Source organism: Zonotrichia albicollis, chromosome 5 (genome assembly GCF_047830755.1).
Source record: "Zonotrichia albicollis isolate bZonAlb1 chromosome 5, bZonAlb1.hap1, whole genome shotgun sequence".
NCBI classification, from domain to species: Eukaryota; Metazoa; Chordata; class Aves; order Passeriformes; family Passerellidae; genus Zonotrichia; species Zonotrichia albicollis.
The window spans coordinates 43767214-43789874 of NC_133823.1; the positions used below are offsets into that span (position 1 = coordinate 43767214).

At 38.3% G+C, this 22661-nt stretch overlaps 1 protein-coding gene across 2 annotated transcripts in view; it reads right to left on the reverse strand.

The window, feature by feature from the left end:
* Window positions 1-1160: 1160 nt before the first annotated feature.
* CWH43 (cell wall biogenesis 43 C-terminal homolog) overlaps window positions 1161-22661 on the reverse strand; it is a 31532-nt gene continuing 10031 nt past the window's right edge. For both annotated transcript variants that reach the window (XM_074541526.1, XM_074541525.1), the window contains exons 8-16: window positions 20967-21092; window positions 18855-18934; window positions 17823-17928; window positions 14940-15075; window positions 13577-13726; window positions 11156-11300; window positions 10464-10525; window positions 9255-9410; window positions 1161-7755 (exon numbers count right to left, since the gene is read on the reverse strand). In XM_074541526.1, coding sequence (XP_074397627.1) covers window positions 7668-7755; window positions 9255-9410; window positions 10464-10525; window positions 11156-11300; window positions 13577-13726; window positions 14940-15075; window positions 17823-17928; window positions 18855-18934; window positions 20967-21092 — 1049 coding nt within the window. In that variant the 3' untranslated portion in view covers window positions 1161-7667. The remainder of the gene's footprint in view (window positions 7756-9254; window positions 9411-10463; window positions 10526-11155; window positions 11301-13576; window positions 13727-14939; window positions 15076-17822; window positions 17929-18854; window positions 18935-20966; window positions 21093-22661) is intronic.

Here is a 22661-nt window from a genome sequence, read left to right on the forward strand (position 1 = left end):
CACTTTGTGTCACCCGCGGCGCTGATTGGCTATAGGGACCAAGGGCCGCGCCCATGCACTGATGCGATTGGCTGAGCTAGAGAAGAGGGCGTGGCCTGTGGGCCTGCCCCGCCCTCCAGAGCCGCGGGCGGGGCGTGCCCGCGTCGGGGGTGCCGGACTGCGGCACTTCCCCTCTGCTCAGTGATCCCCGCGCGGTGCGGCCAAATCACCGGCCAGCCTGGAACGATTTCCTTATTTCTTCCATCCCCCTCTTCCAAGGGAGAAAAATGGCAAGCTGCCGACGCCAGCCGAACGCACACAAGTGTCAGGTCAATGTTACAGCAGCGGCAGGATGGGCTGTGGGCGTACCTGGGGCCACCAGGGCTGCTCCGTGCGGGACGGTGGCAGCGGCTCCTGCCCTCGGTATTGTTCTCCATCCTGGAAATGTACTGCATGGAGCCTCCCTCCCTCCTTCCCCTGCCCTCGCAGGACAGGTCGCCATCGCCGAGCCCGGGAGGAAGGCTCGCTGCCGGTCATTGCTGCTCGGCCTGCGAGCGCAGCATCCCGGGGCGGTGCGGGTGAATCCGGCCCCGGCGCCTCCCGCTGCTGGAACACTGGTGCAGAGACTGCTAGAGCAGCGTATGTGCACGATTAGAAAAAACTGAGTAGTGAAAAAACCCTCCCGCTAAAAGGTTAAGTTAAAATAAAGTCAAGGACTACGAAACTGAAGTAGTGCCAGATTTAAGGTAATTGTCCCTCTGGAGTAATGCACTAACATACAGTCCTGAATTAACTGATCACAGGCCTGTTTGTGTTTCTTTGGGGTTTTTTGTAAGCTTTGCCTTACTCAGTGAGTCAGAATGTGCAAGTGGAGATGATTTTATTTTGCTTGTTTTCCACTGCCTGTTTCACAGAGAAGATTGATTCACAATAAAATGAATCCACTTTTCAAAAGTCAGGCACTAAAACCCACGTCAGAGCAATGAAAGCTCACATTATTTGAAATTCTCACTTAGTCACTAACTTGTTGAAATTACTTCTATAGAACTTCCTGCCTGTGTCTCAGGATATTTTCCTATTTTCATCATCTTTTCTTGAGCTCAGTTGTTAATAACACTAAGGTTGGAGTTCAGTCCCCATATGAACTATTTACTTGAGACCTGGACTCTGTGATCCTTGTGAGTCCCTTCCGATTCAGAATATTCTGTGATTCTGTGAAACCTCTGCAAAAAAATATAATTATAAAGCAATGCAAGCTAGGTTTCACTTCTTTGGTAGTTCTATAACATCCCACATGCCAGACATTCATATTAGTATGTGTCATCCCAAGTTCTTATACCCAATAGGGGCACCACTGAGTAGCAGTTCATCTGATCTAATTCTGGTTTAAGAGGAACAATTCCTTTAGGGGTGTCTGTTTGTTCACTTGACCATAAAAAGCATGCAAGCTGCTAGTTCACAATAAAAACATATTAAAAAAGAAAATTTCTTCCATCCCTTACAAAGCTGTAAATTGATACAGATGTTAAGAAAGGTGGCACAGAAAAACCCTTTTTGGTTGTATCTGAAGACAGAAAGGTTTGTACTTTACCCCCATTTATATTAGTCTAAAATGAAAGATACTACTTGGCCTTAAAAATATTTCCTTAGACTATAGCTTCTGTAACTACTTTCATTCTAGATTGTAAAGAAAATAGGTTTGACAGGCAAAACTTCCATATATTTTTGAATGCACAAGTATAATCCCTGACCCTTAAAAATGAGATCTGCAAAGAAATCCAGAGGGAAACATAAACTGTTTTCTTAGCTTCTGCCTGCTAAACAGGGGATTCATGCATGAGCCAGAAGAAGCCTGTCCCATGAGAATAAGGCCCATTAAAACATGCACCTCAGTAAGTTATAAATAATCCCCTTTGTTACCACTAGCTGTAGACCACTATGGAGGTCTCCAAGCCAACAGATGCTACAAAATCAGGCCTGTGTTTCCTTTCTAAAGCCTGAGTTTATAAAATGCAGAAATGCTTCACTTCACATAGAGCAGATAAACAGGTCATGGCTGATCCATCGTTGTGCTGGGTCGCTTGCCAAGGTTCTGATAGCAGAAGGATTTCAGGAGTGCTTCTGTGAGAAGCTGCTAGAAACTTCTCCTATGTCTGACAGAGCCAAGGCCAGACAGCTCCAAGACAGACAAATCAGTGCTGGGGTAATGCCTCTGTGGTAACATATTTAAAAGGGGAAAAAAGTTAACGTGCAGATGCAATGGTGGCCAGAGAAGGGGGGAGTGAGAACATGTGAGAGAAACAGCTCTGCAGCCAGCAGGGTCAGTAAGGGAGGGGAAGGAGGTGCTCCAGGTGGCAGAGCTGACATTCCCCTGCAGGCTGTGGTGGAGCCCATGGAGCTCCACAGGGTTCAGCAATCCACCTACACAGCACCTGGAGACCCTATCCTGCAGCAGGAGATGCCCAAAAGAAAGGTGTGGGAAGCCCACACTGGAGCAGGGTCCTGACAGGACATGTGAGCCTGTGGGAGACCCATGCTGGAGCAGCCTGTTCCCCAAGGACTGCACTCCAAGCTCAGCTTGGAGTGGTTTGTGTAGGCCTGTCCCTCTCCCGTGGGAGGGACACACACTGGAGCAGCTGAAGGACTCTTCTCCCTGAGCAGGAAGCAGCAGCAGAAACAGCACATGATGAACTGACCATAACCTCCATTCCCCATCTCCCTGAGCCGCTGTGTGGGAGGAGTAGAAAACCGGGAATAAAGTTAAGCCCAGAAAGAAGGGAGGGTGGGGGAAAGGTGCTCCTAAGATTTCTTTTACTTCTCATTGTCCTGCTCTGATTTTGATTGGCAATAAATTCAATTAATTTTAAGTCTGTTTTGCCCATGACACTAACTGGTGAGTGATCTCTCCCTGTTCTTATCTCAGCCTCCAAGTCTTTAATTGTATTTTCTCTCCCTGTCCAGTTGCACAGGGGAGTGACAGAGTGGCTTTGGTGGGCATCTGGAATCTAGCCAGGGTGGAACCACCACATGGACTGAGACAGCTTAAGCAGTTCCAGCATTAGTGTCTTGATACTAACCCTCCTGGCATCCTTTATTTTGTGCCAGTGCAATCACCTGGACAGCTAAATAGCAAGGTAGGTCAAAGAGCAAGACTGTCCTCAATGCTCCCAAAAAGCAAAAAATCCCATAACGAAACAAACCTTTCAACACTTGCTTAAGTTTTCTTTATTTGTTTGTTTTCCCAGCCAGCTGAATATCCAGATCTGGCTTACTACACATATGTGCAAGTGCTCCCATCAATGCACGGGAGAGGAGTAACAAACCATGGAAGTGAAGAGTGGCAGTAAATGCATTTGCCAGTTTGCACACTGTTAGATCAGCCTTGGAAATGCAGACTTCTTTTCTTTTTTCCTGAAAAAGACTGCCATTGTTTGCTTTTTTTATGTTTGCACTGCTTTTTTAACTTATAGCTAAAATAACAACCACGTTAAAAAAAAAAAAAAAAACCAATTGTAGACTGTGAAAAATACTGGATAACAAGAGAAAGAGGAGCCATTTACTTAGTTATATCTTCTTCACTATCAGAAACAGTGCAGATGTGTCTGAGAAAGAATTTCCAAAAGGAAACTCTGTATCCAAAGGATATCAGACTCCAGATTGCTAAAGCCATTTTATCTCTTGAATACTTTAATTCATCTTGCTTTGCTTAGAAACAAGCTTGAAAGTTAATTTTAGGCACCAGAATCACATGCCGTGATGTGTTTTACAAGTCAGAGGGGAAAGAGAATTGTATTGAAATGAAAAACATTACAAAGAGGAATTTGCTGAACATTAAGAAAGCAGATAAAGCAGTAACAAAGCACAGTGCAGGGTATTGTAAGAAAATAAACAAAGTGCCTACAAGAAGCCCAGCAATAACAGTTCTAAATCATTTGCAGATATGAAGAGTTAACTGATACCCAAATCAACTCATATTTGTGTAATGCTTCTGAAAAGATTTTTCACCCTCAGAGTTGCAATGAAAAAACCTAACACCTGTGAGTTATTCCTGCTTGGTGTCAGCAAACTGTACCAATTAGGGACAAAAGAGGACCTCAAGTGGCAGAAAGTAGAGCTGCAGATTATATGAACTGCTTCAAAGCACTACTCATAAAACAGTTCAGCTCATTTTAATCTCCTTGTCCATGGACCCAGACTGTGTTCCCTGTTGAAGTGACAAGGTCTGTTCTCTAACACTTGCTCCACAAGTACATTGCTTTGACCCAAAGGTCCTTCTGTAACATCCTGCAAACCAATGCCATTTTACATACACGAGAGAAATCATGTTGCAGGGCTGTTGATACCTAAATTCTTACATTCCAGTTATAGGATTTTTTCAGCTTCAGTTTTCAATTTTACATTCTCTTCATTCATCAGGAGGCAACTCTAAGCAGCCAAGCTTGAGAGCATCTAAGAATGTCTTCCTGAGCCCTGGGAGTGCATCAAAAGAGCCAGCACCCCTTTCTGGGGCCACAAAGCTCCCCCACTAGCAGCAGAGGACCATGAACACTCTCAGAGCTCTATTCCAGTGAGACAGGTGGAAACTGGTTACCTGTACATTTAATCTGCAACAACTTGTTTTAATAACATCAAGTCTGGTTCAAAACCAAAGGGTGTGTCCAACTTTTGCTCAGCTTGTAGCTGCAATACTGTTTTTGAAAATGGGAAATAACAGTTTCGGGTTTTTCTTAGCCCAAGAGGTTTGAACTGCAGCTCCCAGGTTCTGGAGTGCTCTGTAGCAACACCAGAGTCACTGTGCCTGAGTCAAGGCAGGAAAATATATGTAAGGGAGACTGGAGTCTCCAGTCTGCTCTCAGTACTGTCAGAAGTTGCTCTGATATATGTTACCTGGAGTTCTTTTTGATTGCAAGGTACACACTGATAGGCCCCTAATGTACTGCTGCCTCTTCCTGCACATTCCTACAAACTTCAACAGACCTGCACAGAATTTCAGAGGATGGGATTTGGAGTACCACAGAATACATATTATTTAGAAGTCAGATATATGTAATCTAGACCTTTTAGCACAAGCAAAAGTTCAAACCTTTAGTAAATACTGCTTATTTAATACGTTATTTTCTTTACATGCCATCTCTGAATGCATAAAGATATCCACAAACTTCTTCTCTCATAACATACTTTCTTATGAAAGCTGAGATGAAGAAAGTGTGATTAGAAAACTAAAAGATTAGTCACACACCCCTGCAGCAGGACCTGTTCTAGCACATTTCTGTCATAGTTTGAAACAATGATTGTGACTTAGATATATAATGCACATTTTCCTAAACCACTTAAATATCAAGGGATTAGATCAGTGTGTGGATGTAAGGACAAATAAAGTTTAGTTTTAGCTTTCCAATTCTAACCACAGGTATAGAAGAAGTATACAAACTGTTTGTAGTCATGTTTTTTCTTAATCATTTTGATAAAATAATGCAAATGTCAACAAATATTAGCTACTAATTACATACATTAAACTACACAAGCTACTTAGAAGAAAAGAATACTCAAATTGAAGATTTTTTTCACTGTCAACATAAACCTTCCTAATAGGGTGGGCATGTCTAAATCCTGTAAAAATCCATCAAAGTATGCTCAGAGACTTTGAAGATTGCATACAGATATGATTCATAATCTGATCTGTTATGTAAGCCATGTTATGCTGTCTGGCTTCTTGAAAAATATCCTCATCCTATTTTTTAATTGTTAAAAAATTAGGAGTTTTCAAGCTTTTTGTACTTACATGTATTGTCTCTTGTGTTTCACATTAATAATCTGCTCACATTACAAGGTATTTGCAGAGACAGCCTGTGGAGAATGTTAAATAATGTGGCAAGATAATGTTAAGTGTTCTACAGACTATGAAAAGGCAAACCTGTGGCTGGACATGCATCACAGCTAGCATGAGAGCATGCTGAAAATAAATGAGGATACTCAGAGCACTGTGCAGTGTTGGTGCCAGTGCCAGCTGCTTCTGCAAGCTGGGAGAAAGAAGAGACAAGGGCTACTGGTATTTGCAGAAGAAAACTGCTAAAAGTGCAAGAAAGTAATTTATATCTCTCCACAACATCACGTATCCTGTCTCGCTGGGGAGTCACACAAAGAGCAAGTTCAGAGGGCTTGTAAAGACACACAAAGCACCCATAGGTAAGAAATTAGTTCAACAATGTCTGGTTAATTGTCAGTTACATCAGAGATGATGAATACATAACCACTGAGACTTTTAAATGGCTTTCAGATATCCTCTGTCCACAAAGGCCAGTGACCAGTTTCTCTCTCAGAAACACAGCTCTAAAAACAAGGGAGCAAAATGATAGATGATCAGAACAGAGCAACAAGTGTGGTGCTGGCAGCAATTACCTGCCTCCATAGAACAAGAAACTATGGGTAAAAACTCATCCTGTATTTGCTTACATAGAAAAACAATCAAATTGAGTATGCTCAAGCTCTTCTTAAAAGTATATGGTAAAGAATTAGAGAGAGAGAAAAAATCCATCCTCTCTCCTGCAACATATCCTATTCCTCTTAGTTATGGTATGCTTAGATATGACTGGAAAGAGACACAGTATTAAATCTCAACATCAAAAATGTGGTTTCCAAACTGAATGTGTCACTTAAATTATCTAACATGCTTCTCACAAGCAGGAAACATCCTTTGGACAGCATTGAAGATGTCCTCATTGTTAAAGGGAAGCTCTGCACATATACTGATGGATCAGGAGCTAAATATAACATACATTGCCAAGAGACCCTGAGAAGACACAACATTTTACATTGTGTCACATGTGCATGGCATGACAGGGAATTCACTGCCTAGGTCAAAAAAGCAACACCTCTATTCAAGTGCTACAGAAGTGTAGTGCTAGAAAAGAAACAAAGCTTTCCCCCCGCCCCTTTATTACAGTTCATTTTTAAGTAAAAGTTACCACCAACTTTTCTCCCTTCTCAGAAACCTTGTTATGTTAAGCATGATTGTTCTTAATTCTTCATCAGTGTGTTCATGCAGGTGTCTCATAACCATCATTACTCAGAGGTACTCTGCTCTTCCCTTTGTAAAGGCATTGAAGTGTCTAATGTCCAGTTAATAAAATGAAGTCTTATAAAAGTCACCTCTTTTTCTCCAGCACTATGGACATCAATTATCTGCAAATTGTTGTAAAACTCATTGAAGAATAAAATGTAGAATAGCAGCAGATGTAAATACTGTTTGAGTCAAAAAGGTGCACACTTCAAACACATACTTACTGCATAATTCCCAATTAAAAAGTACACTAGTTCCATTCCTATTTTGAAAAGCCCTAGGTCAATCTTTTTATTGCAGTAGCAGCAATAGCACTCTGAAACGTCATGATACATGATACCTTCACAAAAGCTGAAGAAGTTGTAGCCAAAACAAGTTCCCACCCTTGCTCTGTGGCATACAAAGCAGGTATCTGGCCAACCAGTTTATCAAAATGTGTGCATCTTCCCCCCCCACAGTGATGGCAGCTCATTCAAGAAGCAAGTCCCCAGCTATTACATAGACATTCACAGTGTTGTGCAGCATGGGAGTTGCTCAGCCTTAAACAGTGTAGTCTTTTTGGCTGTCAATTCAGTTTCAAGCAACAAATCTTTCTTGTTGGTCTGAATAATAATCTTATTTTCTTGCTTTAATTTGTCCGTTTAAAATATTTAGGTGTGCTCATATGAAAGTGGTGAATAGGCACATAATTATGTCCATCTTTATAAGATCCAAACCTAAAAAAAATATTCAACAGAGCAACACTATTACTATCACATGCAATTAAATAATACAATCCTACTCTACTTCTGAATGTTCTAGGCAATTTATTTCAGAAATAGGGCCCAACTCTATTAAATGTACATCAGGTTCTATGAACCCTCTCCTGCTAAAGGTCTTTGAGTATATTGGAGACAATTAATTACATTGATTCTGCTCATGCTATAGGCAGTCTATAATTGGAACTCCAGATGAAAAAGCTGAGTGTTGCATTTATCTGCTTAAATTTTTAGTCCTAAGTTTTTAGTCCTGATTTTAGTGGAGATACAATTTAAACACCCATTGTATCAAAACAGTGAACTCTGTTATAAATACTGTACTTCTTGCTTTTGCAAATAATGATGAAAATTTAAAATTTTTCAGGCCAAATTTAAATATGAAAGTTTTGACAACTGACTATTATGCTAGACAGACTTGCAAAGGTAAAATGGAGTACTTATTCAAAATATCAGTGCTAAATAATATTTAAGAGCAATGCCATTGTGTTGCTAAAGAAGTAGAGTTAATCAGAAAAAGTTAAATACATTCCAATAGGGTAAACATTTTCTGATTATAGGCAGACAAAAGAAATTAGGACAAGATTCTGTGCTGAAGTCAACTGAGAAAAATCTGAACATGAACGGTAACTGTAGGCAAGTTCCATCATGTGGAAAAGTCTGGGCAAACCCCTGCTTAGACAGGAAGCAGTGGTTGAGTGGTACATAAAAAGTGACTACACTCCACTGTCAGATGTATATGAGAAAGTAATATAATCTGCATTATGCATGTTAGGAGTAGTAAATGTGGCATTACTGGGAATTATTCTCTTTCTGGCAACATCTGTCACTAACTTCATGACTCTTTCACTACTAATACTTAACACAAGAATAAATATCTTCCTCTATGTATCTCTTCCTTATGAAATACCAGTGGGAAAATTATGGCAATTTAGAAATAAATTACTCTTTTGCATTAAACCTAGTCCTTTTATTTCCTTCTTGACACATGCAACATACTGTCTCAGGCATTCTTTTTAATTTTTGCTCCAATTATACGGTATGTTTTAAAATGCTTATGCAAAAAGTATTTAATGTATATATTGTATTTGATATTCTAAGTAACAGTATATTAAGAGCCCAATCTCCAGAGTGCTGAGAAAACATGGGAGACCTTTCATCATCTATCAAATGAGTCACCACACCACTTGGCAAATATCCCTGTCAACCATCTCAGGAACTGCCTGGGTGAAATGAGCATTATTTGCAATTTATGCTGCGACACAACAGACTGATTTTCCCAGGGCATATGCCAAAACAACCGAAAAAATGGAATTACAAATCAGAAGTTCTTGACTTCTACCCTTCTGCTCAGTTGGGTACTGATCAGCGTCTCTCACTTCAGAAATAATTTTGTTCCTAGACTTCTCTTTTACCTGCCAGGTACATCATCCCCTTCATTTCCTATGAGACACACTGACCTGGGGTTGAAATGGATGTCCTCAGGAACTTGGCTGGGATCAGTGACAATTCTGTCATTGTCAACATAGCTATCCACGTGATCTGGGATTCTAAATTTGGCCATCTGGACTTCTGAATCACTTAAACCAGCATGAGATATGCGGGCATAACCCAGCCTGTCAAATATGAGAAGAGTTAGTTTGAAGAAATAACCCAAGACAATTTCACCCCATTCTTAATGAATGTATCTTTTTTTTCCAAGAGTTATGCTTTGACTTATCAACACAATTTTCCATTTCTGTGAATCTCACCTTCAAAAACTGAAAGTGCTCCACAAACAGGATCATAATACCATGTCACAAGCATAAAAACTGAAAAAAAAATGTGTTTGACAGTAAAAATAATGTCTATGTCTAAAAACCTTTTTTAAAAATTACAGCTTTAGAATGTGAGTAAATTTTCACTGAAAAGATTTCAATATTCAAGAAAGAAACTCAAGTATCAATTGAATGAATAATGAGAAAAATTCAAATTGCAAATAGAGTGTTAATTGAGGTTTTTTAGTTGCCTTTTTTTCTTTTTTACCCAATACTGTTAAGACAGCTATCAATTTTACTTCCTGTGAACACTGCAGAATTTGCAGTTTATTCAAAAGAAGATGAAGTCCATTTTGGTACAAAGATCACCAAGAGAATGATTTACAAGCAATTTGGGATTAAAAGATATGAAATGCATAAGTCTAGTGCCTCATTATGGGTTTACACAGTTCAAGTTTCCGCTAAATCCAGCATAAAGATTGGCTGGATTAGATCAGCATTTTGCTTCAGCTAACCCTAAAGCGTAGTTCAAAATTTGTATCTTCTGTGTCACATACAAATTAGGTCTTAGCCTTCACATTTTAGAATGAAGATGCAAAGCTAGAGCTTTGGAAAAATGTAGTTTTATGCTACCAAAGAAGAGTAGATCTGAATGTAATTCTGACACAGAATGATGAAACCTGTAATAGTGTCTTTGTGAATTATATTCAGAGTTCTTGTGAACTGGTGAATTATATTCACCAGTTCTTGTGACCCTAAGATGAATGTTTCACATAATTTTATGATAGATCCAACTGCCCATAATAATTGTTTAGAGATGTAAGACTCCTCCAAAATCACTTACAAAAGATTATAAAACTGATAACCATAAAGATACTTGAACCAACAAATAGGTGATTCCCTTTAACATACCTTATGACTCCACGATACATAATGTAGCTACACCATCTGTCCCGGTCTGTACTGTCAATGTCCTAGAGGGGTAGTGAAAGAGAAAAAAAAAAAAGTCAAACAAATAAGGTAAGTGTTCATCTGGGTAGGCTTTAAAGCAGTAACAGAACCAAAGTGTAAACTCACTGCAGAAAAATATTTTGCCTAAAACATTGTACTAAGGTAGAAAGAAAAAAGCTCACTGTTAGACATGGACAAATCAGACAACTTTCTGGGTATCTCTTAATGCAGAGTTCATGTTTAATACAAAAGAATCACGGAATTAGAGGCTATCTGGAGGTCTCTTACTCCTAACCTTGGTCAAAATAACTTCAGACAGGTTGCTCAGGGCCTTATGCAGCTAACTTCTGAATATCCCCAAGGATGAAGGTTTCAAAACTTCACCAGCTCCCTGTTCCAATCCTTGAAAACCCTGTGACTTTCTATTTCTTCTAAGTGACATTTCTCTTGGAGCAGCTGCTGTCCATTGCCTCTTGTTCTTTCACTGTGTAACTCCACCTTCTCTGCAAGATATCATGAGGTAGCTAAAGATTATATTTGAAAATGGGCATGTGTTTTCTTCTCTGTCTATAGCTAAGTTACCAATTTGAAATATTAAACTGAGTGTTTGCAATATATATATATTCTCTAGAGATGCAGTATTTTTATATTACCTGCACATTTCCATTTTTTATTAATTCAGAATAGTCTCTGGATCCAGGTGCTGAAGTGATGTATCCTAGAAACACAACTTGCTTAGAGCTAGTCTTCAACAGGTTTGAAACAGCGATTGCTTGGAGTTTTCTGTCCAAGTCCTCTCTAAAAGAAATGGAAAAGACTTTAAGACATACACATTTTAGCTCACAATCTTTGTGCTATGACATAGTAAACCTCAAATCAATCTGGTACTATTTTTCTTTCTCAATATTAGAGAGTATGAAAGTTGTCAAAAAGCTCATTGATTCAAAATTATCACTACATTTGATAAAAGCCACATGGTCATGTTAGATGTAATTCACATTCTCTTTCTATCCATTACAGGAACAACATTGTCTATGACTGTTCTGTTTTTAATACTGATACCATCACTAGGAAATGTGAATGTTAGTGTTTTGGTTATCTAAGGCTTTGTCTCTGCTTGCACTTAAAATTTAACTGTGCTAGCACAATGGGGTGCGTAACAAAGAACTTACATGCTAAGAAAATTTTATTACGGATAGATCATAGTAAATAAAGTCTTAAAGTCTGGGTCCCATAATTTATGAAATGTAACTAGAGTTACATCATCCCATTAGCACTACTTAATTACATTTGGCATGTATTTCACATCTCTTTAATAAGATTTACACAAGAGCTCCAACATGACCGAAAGTGATAGTGAAGTAAGTGGTAAAATACTTCATTGGATCTCATGCCCTGTCCTTGGATTTGTCATAAAATAATGAAAAAGCAGTTCTCTTTCTATGATTCTTCATATTAATGACTTTAAATGGTTGTGTAAATCAAGTTGTCTTCTAGATTTTGATAGTCTGGGCTAACAGTAAAATCATTGACAGAGAGAGCTGATTTTGGAACCCGTAAACCCTGAAGAAGACAACAATTTAAGTGCAGCTGTGCTTTCTAAATAGTGGTACTTCTGGCTGAAGCAACTGTACTAGGGAGAAAGAGCACACAGGCAGGAGACAAAAAACCCCCCAACACTTAAGTAGAAGTGTGACCTAGGTGTATGTGAAGTTGTCTGCTCAGCTAGCTGCTCTTTCCAGAATGCATCTCTCCAGAAGATGGGATCTTTTAAAGGCACAGGCATAGTTATAGTCCCACATTTTAAAAATCCTATTTAAAAACAACCTTACCCTAGTTATCTAGTATTCTATAGTCTATGTCAATGTAAGCAGCAGAATAAAAAATATTAAAAATGAGCAGTTATGTGCAGTATTTAGCTACAAACTCATTCCCCTCTAAAACACAATCTAATTTGCACTTATTTCCCATGTGTCTCCTCAAATTTTCTTTCTCATCATTATCTCATTTCTTTGCAAGGGTATAATACAATGTTATTTTCTTCTACTTTGACAAACAGTTTCTCAGACAGGCAAGTCTAATCATCTGTGTGAGGCACAGAATTAAATTCTGTTCTAGAGTTAAAATTGGGAGTGATTTTTGACAATTATATTTGTTTAATAAATGGGAAATCTATAAACAATTTGCAGGTTTCGTGCAGTTTCTACTCAGGGGAAGGAAATGGGAAACAGAGAATTCCTTTGGCTTTCTAAGCAGCTTCTTTGTGTTATAATATTCTGCATCCTATCCATAAATTTGATGCTCCATTAATTGTAAGATTTTTTTTTAATTCCAGATTTTACTACATAGCCACAAACATACTAGATATCCCATCAAATATAACAGAACAAATATAACAGAAATAGCAGCTACATGGAGTATTCACAAAACTGTTTCTTACTAATATTCATTACACACAGGTAATCAAAACATTGTTTTCAAGAACTGAAATATATACCTTATTCTTTTCCATCACTTATTTGATTTATTGGTATAATATTGCTTTTCTGAATTCAGAGATCAGACTTTCCATTTGCATACTCTCAGAAAGACACTGAAGGATATTTTTGCTGTTGTTTCAACCCTGTCCTTTCTTGGAGGTTTCAGATGTTACTTAAAAAAAAAAAAAAAACAGTTTTCTATTAATGGTACCTATCTCTAACTGTACCTCTCTGCACTCATTGTGGAATGTAATACATCTATTCCACATGCAAAAAGTCAGAAGGATGCTGTCTTGCACTGAGATGCATCTGTAGCCCTATAATTTGTTGTGACTTTGCAGAACTGTATCTTTAAATCCCTAGTAATTCAGATAGTAGGTTCAGCTGAGTTTTGCATGATACCTTAAAAAATGCTTCAAAATTTTAAACCAGCAGTTTAACCAATTTTAAACTGTCATAGTATTTCTTCAAATGTGCCCTGCCAGAACCAGTATTACAGCAGCAGATTTTAAAGAGTACAAAATAAATCCTGGAAGTTCACAAATTACATTACATGTCTTTGTACACTCTATGTAAAATAAGTGGAATACACACTCTTCATTTCCGAAGTGAGCAACAACAAAATCAACCAGCTTCCCTGTGAAGTTGACAGTCAGGGAGATGGCAGGTGCAATCTCTCCCTCTGGAGATGGAAGGAGGTGATGGGTCGATTTTACAATTGGATACCTGGACAGTGCCATAATCCTACATGAGGAGAGGTTAAAAGTTACATTTTGTGATTCACAGGCATCAGAGGTGTGTAAGCAGATAAATGCTAAAAAAAAATCTAACAGTCACTGAAATACAAAACTGTAAGACAGAATACAAACCATGTCTAGTGGATTTTTCTGAATATAGAAAGTTTCCTTCTAAAATACTGCTTAACTACATGTCTAAAAATATATTATCAAGTTAATTCCTATGCTAAGAAATATATTTCTATAAATATTAATTCTTTCACTAAGCTTTTCATGATCTGTATTTCAGAAAAAAACAGAATTTTATGCTACCAGAAAATAAAAGGTATTTTATTTAAAGTAGAAGTAGGTAGAAACATATCTTTAAAATGAGAGATTTCTCTTTTTTCAGCTTCTGTTTGGATATTTTGCACCAGGTTTTTCAATGTATTTCATTAATAAAATCTCAGAGAATGACTTCTTTCCCCCATTCTGTCTCAAATAGACAGTGTCTGGAAGAAGAAAGTTACAAAATGCCCCTCACATATGGCAAAAATTAAATAGCCATAGCAACATAGTAGGAAGTTCTATCTGCCATAGAGATGTGTATATCCCCCTGAAAATAAAAAGACACATTTTATGCCAGTATTTTATTTTTCTGGAGGACAAAGATGTTTAAAGATATACAACTCGTAGGTGGTCAAGCATTAAGGTAAAATTAGACACAAAATATCTGTCAAACAGACATGCACCTTTCTATTCCCATTTCCCATTACACAGCCCAAGCTAGATATGAATTCAAAATTTCTCATACCTCCTACATTAAATCAAAATTTCTTATACATCCTGATGTGCTACATTTTCCAACTGCTGTCACATTTTTAAGTCTGCAACATAAAATTCTCATAGCCCAAAACAAAATAATGTGAAAAAGGCATCAGATGCAGCACTTGGAATGCTAAACTTCCAAATCTGTACATTAAAGGGTAGGATGCATCACCAAAACCAAAGCAGCTTATGAGGGCAGGCACCAAAATCTGATCATGTTTAGCAATGAGAACAATCCATCCACATGGCATGGTACTGCTAATGAATCAAAGCCTGTTGCTAAAGGACAAGCTTCAACAAGTGATTATAGTGAGCACTATTCCAACTATTCTTTGCTTCTGTATTAGTGCAGTTTGCATTGGGCAATATATTTACATCCATTTACTGTTGCTGTGCATGTGAAGGTGACTCACCCCCAGGTGTGATCTCTTGTGCTTGGACCAAAATCAGTGTAAAATCCCAGTCTTTCTCCTAGCCACATGGTTGGATCATGGTTTCCAATGAATGGTTTAGAGGCATCACTCTCTATAATAGTGATAAAATCTGCTCCTAGGATGGAAGGGAAAAAAAGAAAATAATTTCACATTTATAACTGCTACCTATAAATGGGACTTATAAATAAGTACATAATGTCATTATTTTGGTTACAGACGGATGGACACAAGCCCTTCAGGAGTCAGTCAAGGCAAATCAATGCTGGCAACAAAGTCATGCCCAGACTTTTGGCTACTGGAGGCCACACAAACTCTGATGAAGATGCACTTAGTGTCTGCTGGCCATGGTTCATCCCTGGTGCATAACCAGAGACACCAGACTGCAGAATACAGCTGGCTTGAGCAGACCTCATGCCATTTCTAAAGCATTAGAGACACTGTGCACTCACAAATTAACAGCACAGTAGCAAGTCTACTGCTTTCAATTTCATAAACAAACATTACACAGCACACCTGCATTTCCCTTCATCTACCAAATCCTATTGTGCTTCAAAAGGTCCTGTGCAAGACACAGCTGGATGCTGTTACCAAAATAATTATTCAGCCCAGAGCAACCTTGCATCAGCCCCAAGGCATGGTAACAGAAGGGTCTGCAGCTCCAGTGAATTGCTGACCACCTGCAGCCACCTCACTTTCTCAAAGCACTGCAGTCCCTCCCTGTTTACATGCAGAGGTGTGGTTTTGCCAGGGGAACACGATGGGTTCCTCTACATTTTAACTGCACGGTACAGGAGAGCTGTGCAGTTCCTTGAGGAGCTGGCATCTAGGAAACACCTGCCCGTGCCTGAAGGAAGGTGGGAGCTGCAAGCTGCCCACAGGAGGGCTGAACTATTCAGACAGCTTGAGCAGCAGGTCAGTATAAGTGCAGCACTAACAAGTGATCCAAGGGCTCCCTTCTTGCTGCAATTATGCCTCTCTTACAGTGCTCCCCTACACAGGAAGGCAAATCAAGTCACCATCTCATCCACAGCCCTTCCATAAGGAATTATGACCATCCAGCACCACAGAAGACTTTTGCTTTTGAAATATAATATGCAGGAGTGTGTAAAGCATTGTCAGCAGAGAAAATGGGAATGCAGAGTTTTTTAATGAATTCCCAGGTTTTTCCTTCTACATCATTAGCATACATGCTGATCACAGAAACAGTAACTGAAACCATTAAGAAGGGCTGATGTCAGATCCCTTCAGGGCAGACAGAAATTCCAGTGACAAAAGCCATTATATGTTGCATCTTCACTACTCCAACAGAGAGGTGAGCCCAAGGAATGCACTCCACCACACTTTTGAAGACAACTTCTACCCTAAAGCAGATAGCCACTCTTTTCTCTATGGCTCTCAAAATCAGAAACTCTTCTTATAGGAATTTCTAGACAAACTGAATGCATTTACTGACAATGTTAATATAGTATTTTATATAACAATATGCATGTAAGATAAAACTCCAGAATACCACCTATTAGAAATTTTTTCCACCTATTTCCACCTATTAGAAATTATGATTTATTTTTTATATTTTGGAATTTGCTGCCGTTTTGACTTACCAATTGTCTCTTTTAGAAGTGATATTTTATTACCCTAAAGAAATGCCAATGGACATAACAAAGTAAGCACTTTTTCTAATATTCATTCATTTAAACTATAGGTACCAGAAATTAATGCATTCATCAAAATTTATAAATAAATATGCAAAGATTAAATAACCACCCAGACATGAACTATAGAATCAGTTATGTAGAAGAATGCTCCAAATTTCAATTTATTAAATGTCCTAGCTCTTTTCTTGTATCACCAGATAGCCAACATAGCCCAGCTCTCTGAACCTTTGGTCATGGGACAAGGGAGTGAACAAGGTTAAAATCAGTCTCTTCACTCTTTACTAACTCCTGTGTATCTCTGCCACAAAATCAAGACTTGCACAGGAGCACTTTGTCATTGCTTGGGTCTGTAAAGCCTGAGTTCCTCAGGAAAATACTGTGGTGGACCAGAGAGCAGCAAATGCTGGAATGGCAGCAGGGGCATTTCCTAATTCCCTGAACTGCTTTAGATGTTAAACTGTCAGTCCCCTGTCTGCGCTATCTCATGGGCACTGCAGGAAAAGAGCAACACCTACAAGCACTCCTGGCCAATTCCTTTCAATGCTCTCTGCAACAGCACTCATCTTGAATCCAAATCCGTCATTTCCTATAGCTAATTTTCCAACCAAAATCCTGCCCATGAGCAACAGTTTAGATGCTCTTCTTTAGAGTGAAATCCTGACAACCAAGCTACAATCACTACTTTTCTTGTATACATTGCACTGGTTCAGTGATGGAAACAGACTTGTCTGTTTCTTCTCTGTACTCATTGTTAAGGGCATTTGAATTTCACATCCTTTAGGAATTATATAATGGTTCACATTTAAAAAAAAACCACATAGAGTTATAAAACGTTGTATTTTATGTAAAAGTATATTTACCTTTGTAAATACCACTGTATTTTATCTAAAATGGTATTATTTCATTTATGCAAAGAATTTCTCTATAGACAAGTAACTCATCAGCAGCATGAGATGAAAAATCCAAATAAGAAATATAATACTTCCTCTAATCAGAAACCTCTTTAAAAATATTAAACAAATTATCACCTCTGCAAATGGGTTTTTGACTGAAGTGATTATATTGGAACAGTTCAGAAATTGAGGAGAAAACCACTGAACAGGTTCTTGTGTTAATGTGAAAATGGCCTCAGTTACCAAGGTGTTTTCACTTGTCTCTTCAGATGAATCCTCCCAAATATAAATGAAGCACGGAAAAAACGAGTTACCTGTCTGATTAAGCAAATTAGCGGATCCTTCCAAATTAGACCATCCTTCATTGTCATATCCAAATCTAAAAGGCCAGATCATGGCAGAGAAATCTCTTTTTGGAACCTCAAAAAATAAATGGAAAAAAATAAAATAAAGTTTGAATTTTTACATTTTACACCTTTGCAGTAAACGCCATCAGACACATGGTGCCATAAAAGACATACAAGAAGAGATGTTTTACCCAACATATTTTCCTAATAAAGCTGTCATAATCATAAAAGACTAAATCTGCTATTAAAAAGGGAATACAAGTCATCATACTTCAAATGAATTTGTACAAATGAAGAGGAGAGAGATAATGCATTTTTTCATCTTTCTAAGAGGAACTGACCACATTTTACCACACAATAAGGCAAAACTTGAATTAATTGAAAAAAGGCCAACCATATAAATCTGTGTGCATTTGTGAATCTAACACTGAACTCCATGACTGTTAACCATCTTGTTATTTATTACCTTTGGAATACCTTTTCTTGCAAGACAGAAAACTGGAATCTTCAAATTTTTTATCCAATTTCCATACCTAGACTAAGTCTAATCCATGTCAACCAACTTTTCAGAGAGCTTCAATTCAGAGTTATGATATAGTATAGAACCCTGGAATTCCTTCACCTTGAAGAAACCTCAGGAAGTTATATGTTCAAACTCCTCCTTCAGGAGATCAGGAGGCTAACAACATTGTCCAGTTTGAATACCATTCAAATAAACTAATTTATAAAAGTAATGTTCAAATTGAACATATGAGACATGAATCTCTCAAATTTTCAAAATATTTTTCCTTCATAGCATGACTATAAATCTCCAAAGACACAGACATTTCAATTTGACATGAATTCATAAATTAAATTTTTGCATCTTCATTTATGCATTAGTTTTTCTGACTACTTGGTCGCAAAGATCTCTTCAGCCACAGTTAACACACCCAAGCTACTACACACACATTTTATTGTATATTTGAAAGTTACCATTGTCACAAACACCCTACTCACCCCTTGGCCCAACTTCTTCTGGTAAGTTTTATAACGTAAACCCAATCCAAGCAAGCCAACACCAACAAGCAGCCACAATACTTGAAATAGAAAAACAGAGAAAAATGGTTTTAATTTGAGAAAAAATAATGTTTATATTGCTGTTAACCAGGGCACTTACTCTAAGGTGTGCTATTCACAGAATGAGAAACGTGTCCACTTAAGTGACAGCACCAGATCAAGGCAGGATCTATGCATGCATGCAGAATGTGTATATATGTGCAAATACACTCTCCAAAACACAACATGCTGAGCAGATAAAATGTACCAAAATCCTTGGGATAGTTATGTAAAAATTACAGCTACTGAAGAATTCATTATAGAACATGAATAAGAGCATCATGTAAACCCTTCAGTGTTTTCCTCCCTCTGTGCAAGCATGCATTTGTAGTACACAATAGTACACAATGGGCTTACAGAGTGCCCATTTGTTTGACATACTCTTGGAAAGACAGAGCAGCTTCATAGAAAGCATGTTCAGAGCTTTCTAATTGCTCCTGTAACATTACAAATAACCACAGTGTGCACTTAAGAGCTCTCACCATTCAGCATGATTTAATTTGATGATCAAAGCCCTTTGCATTTATTTCATTTACACAGTGGCATATGCTATCTACAATGATTTCAGTAACTCCAGTTTGCTCTTTTATATATTTAAAAATATATTAAATTATTTTAATGCAAGTTTCCTGGAATGGTTTTGTGTAAAATTTAAATACATTTTATAATGGAAGATGTCAGGAAGAAGGACATGCTGCTTATATTAGCACAGATCAAGCAATTTCATACTCTGCAAGACACAAAGGTGCTTAGAGTGGAAGCTGAGAAACAGTACAAGTGTGGGCATGATGAGGAAGTACAAGAGGCACTGTTGCAACATTACAAGGTTAGCTGAGCAAGAGCTGTTCTTTGTGACAGGTAGCATTTGGAAATATTAATTTACTTTTGTGAAATGTTTCTTAGTGGTAATATTCAAACCACTTGAAATGGTGCTCATGTCTCTGACACACAAACTCTCACAGGCCACATTCTTTTGGCTCCTGAGCATACAGGGTAAAGATCTCCATAAAGATTCCAGAAATAGCTCTGAAAAACTGTGAAGCACTATTGTCTTATTTTTCCAAATGCAGCAAAATGTACACAAATGGCAGGCGATTTGATCCAAAGACACAGAAGAAAAGGTGCAGGAATTGCAATCTTCAGCATCCTGATCTCTGTAGGGTTACCATGCCCTCATGCCTGGCATTTTGTTCCTCTACCAAACTTCATGCTACTGACAGGCATTTTTCTTTAGAAACAGTAAGCTGACAATGAAAACAAATCAGGCACTCAAATGATTGTAGAGAAATAGTTTGAAAAATTTGTATTCTTCAAAAGCCAAAAAGTTATAAAACCTCAAACATTTGATTTTCATTTCTCTTCAAAACCTAAGGAAAAAAGGAAACCCCATACATATAATCTGAAAATCTGGGATCCCTAGGTATAGTTGAGGGACAGGCCTGGTCTGAACACACAGCCAGCCCCAAGCATTGTGCTGTGCTGCTGGCCACAGCAGGCCCTGCAGGACAGCCTCCTCATGCAGGACAGTGCCACACAGCTCAGGGCCAGCCAGTGCCACCACCCTGCCAGCCAGCTCACACAGCCCTGGCAGTGCTGTCACACCAAACCGCCTCAAATCACCATACTGCATGGCTGGGGAACCATTCACAGCTTCTGTACACACCATGTCCATCCCAAGGTCCAGAGAGGCCTCCTCCTCAACCACTGAAACAAAACCACCCATGATGATGAATCCACTTTCACATTTTGGTTTTTGCCCAGTTTCTTGTCTCTGTTTAATATATTCCATGAGGAATAGCCTCTATCAGTCATAATCTCAGTGAGTCAGCTCCTTCAGTAGTATATGCCATCATTAACCTGGAACTGGGGAAATACCAGCCACCAGTCTGTCTCTAAAACTAGCACCAAAAAACCATTTCTAGAACACTGTGAGAAAATACTCCATAGCACTACTTTTTTTCCTCAAACACTATTTGTAGAGTCATGGAGAAAAGGAACTAAAATTATACTTACATACTTTAATATAGTTTTTACTCCTTTTGAAGAATGGTTTTTGGTTGCTTTTCACTTCAAAGACAGAGCTAAGGTCTTTCTTGGGTCCTGTTAGAAATTCTATCCCAATACATAACATTATAAAACCTGTAAAATTACAAGTGATTAGTTTAACATATTAAACATTGCTCATAAACACTTTTTGTAAACTCCCAGCTGTTGTGTTACAACATAACAACCTTATGGTTCCAACAACAAAGAAGATTCAAAGCAAAATGCACATAAATGCCATAGCTAATAAGGCAATGCAGGAACTATGAGATTTATTGGCAACACTCTCAAGCAGAGTGATTTGCAGTGCAGTTACAGGGTATTATGTCAAAAAGACTAACACATGACTGATAAAATATGCTAAAATCCTTCCAGGCCCTAATGATGGCTACAACTCTCAGCTGAGCCCACTGTTTTCAAAGTTTACTGGAATTAACCTGCAAGAACAATTGAGTTACTCCTACATATTATAGAACCTTAAAATAACAGCTTGATGAAAAAAGTACATTGATGATTGCACATACCTATTATCTTTGACAATGAACTGCTCTGTCACCAAGATAAAATTAACACATTTTTCATATGGGAACTACCAAAGCAATTGCTCAGCACTTTGTTATTAAACAGGGTAAGCAGACTGCTGCAGTCCATTTAACATGGCAGCACCTTGTATTCTGGAACTCCAGAGCCAACAAAACTAGTTCTGCTTTTTAGGAGCAGAAAACTAAACACACCTACAGATACATTTTAAAAGCTAGTAAGCAACTTCAGTGCACTAACTGATGCAATGGGTGGGGATAGTATCTTTTCAATTAGTAGCTCAGACTAATACACAAGGTCTTTTCCAATCCCTAATGAGATAAAGAATCCAATTACTTACAAAAAAAAACATGGGAGGATAATGAACTGGATAAGAGCTCTGCTGGAGAAGATATATGACCTTAATATCTTTGTGGCATAGTTAATTAATTATAGAAGCCATATTTTACTTTAGAGTAATAGCTAAGTGTTGCTCAGTACTTTTTTTATTTCCCTTACTTGTTACATTAGGTGTAGTGAAAGTTTGAAAACCAGGACACTGGGTCTGCACAACGAAGGGGAAGGCGCAAAACCTTTCTCAAAGGGTGATTGATTCACAGCCATAAAGTTGACAGAGATCAGGAATCTGACCCCTCAGCATTATATCACATCACAGTGAAGCAGCACAGGAGTTTTGAATTTAATGATCTTACTTTCATTGTCACTTTTCATGGTGCAGTTCCCTACCCAAACTGCAGCAAGAGAAAGGCAGGGTATTGGACAGGAGAAGAAAGCAAGAAATAGCACTTGCACCTGGAAGAAACCAGAAGAAAATGAGCAGTTTGCCAGAAAGCCAAGCTCTAAGAGTAAAAGCACAGCAACAAATACCTAGTCTCATGGTATAATCTTTGATAAGCTATGGGATGGCATAAAAAAGATAGAAAATGCATTCCCAGATGGAAGTTAAATTCATGCAGTGCCATCAGCTGAGATGTGTTCCATTTACAGTGTTCTTTTCCAAAGAGAAAATTAGGGCCATCTCTCTGTTACCACTCAGTGATCACACCAGGTAAATTAATCACAAGAGTGCATTTCAAAGGAAGTAACAGAGAGGAATTTTGAATAAAAGTATTTCTTTTGTGAAAG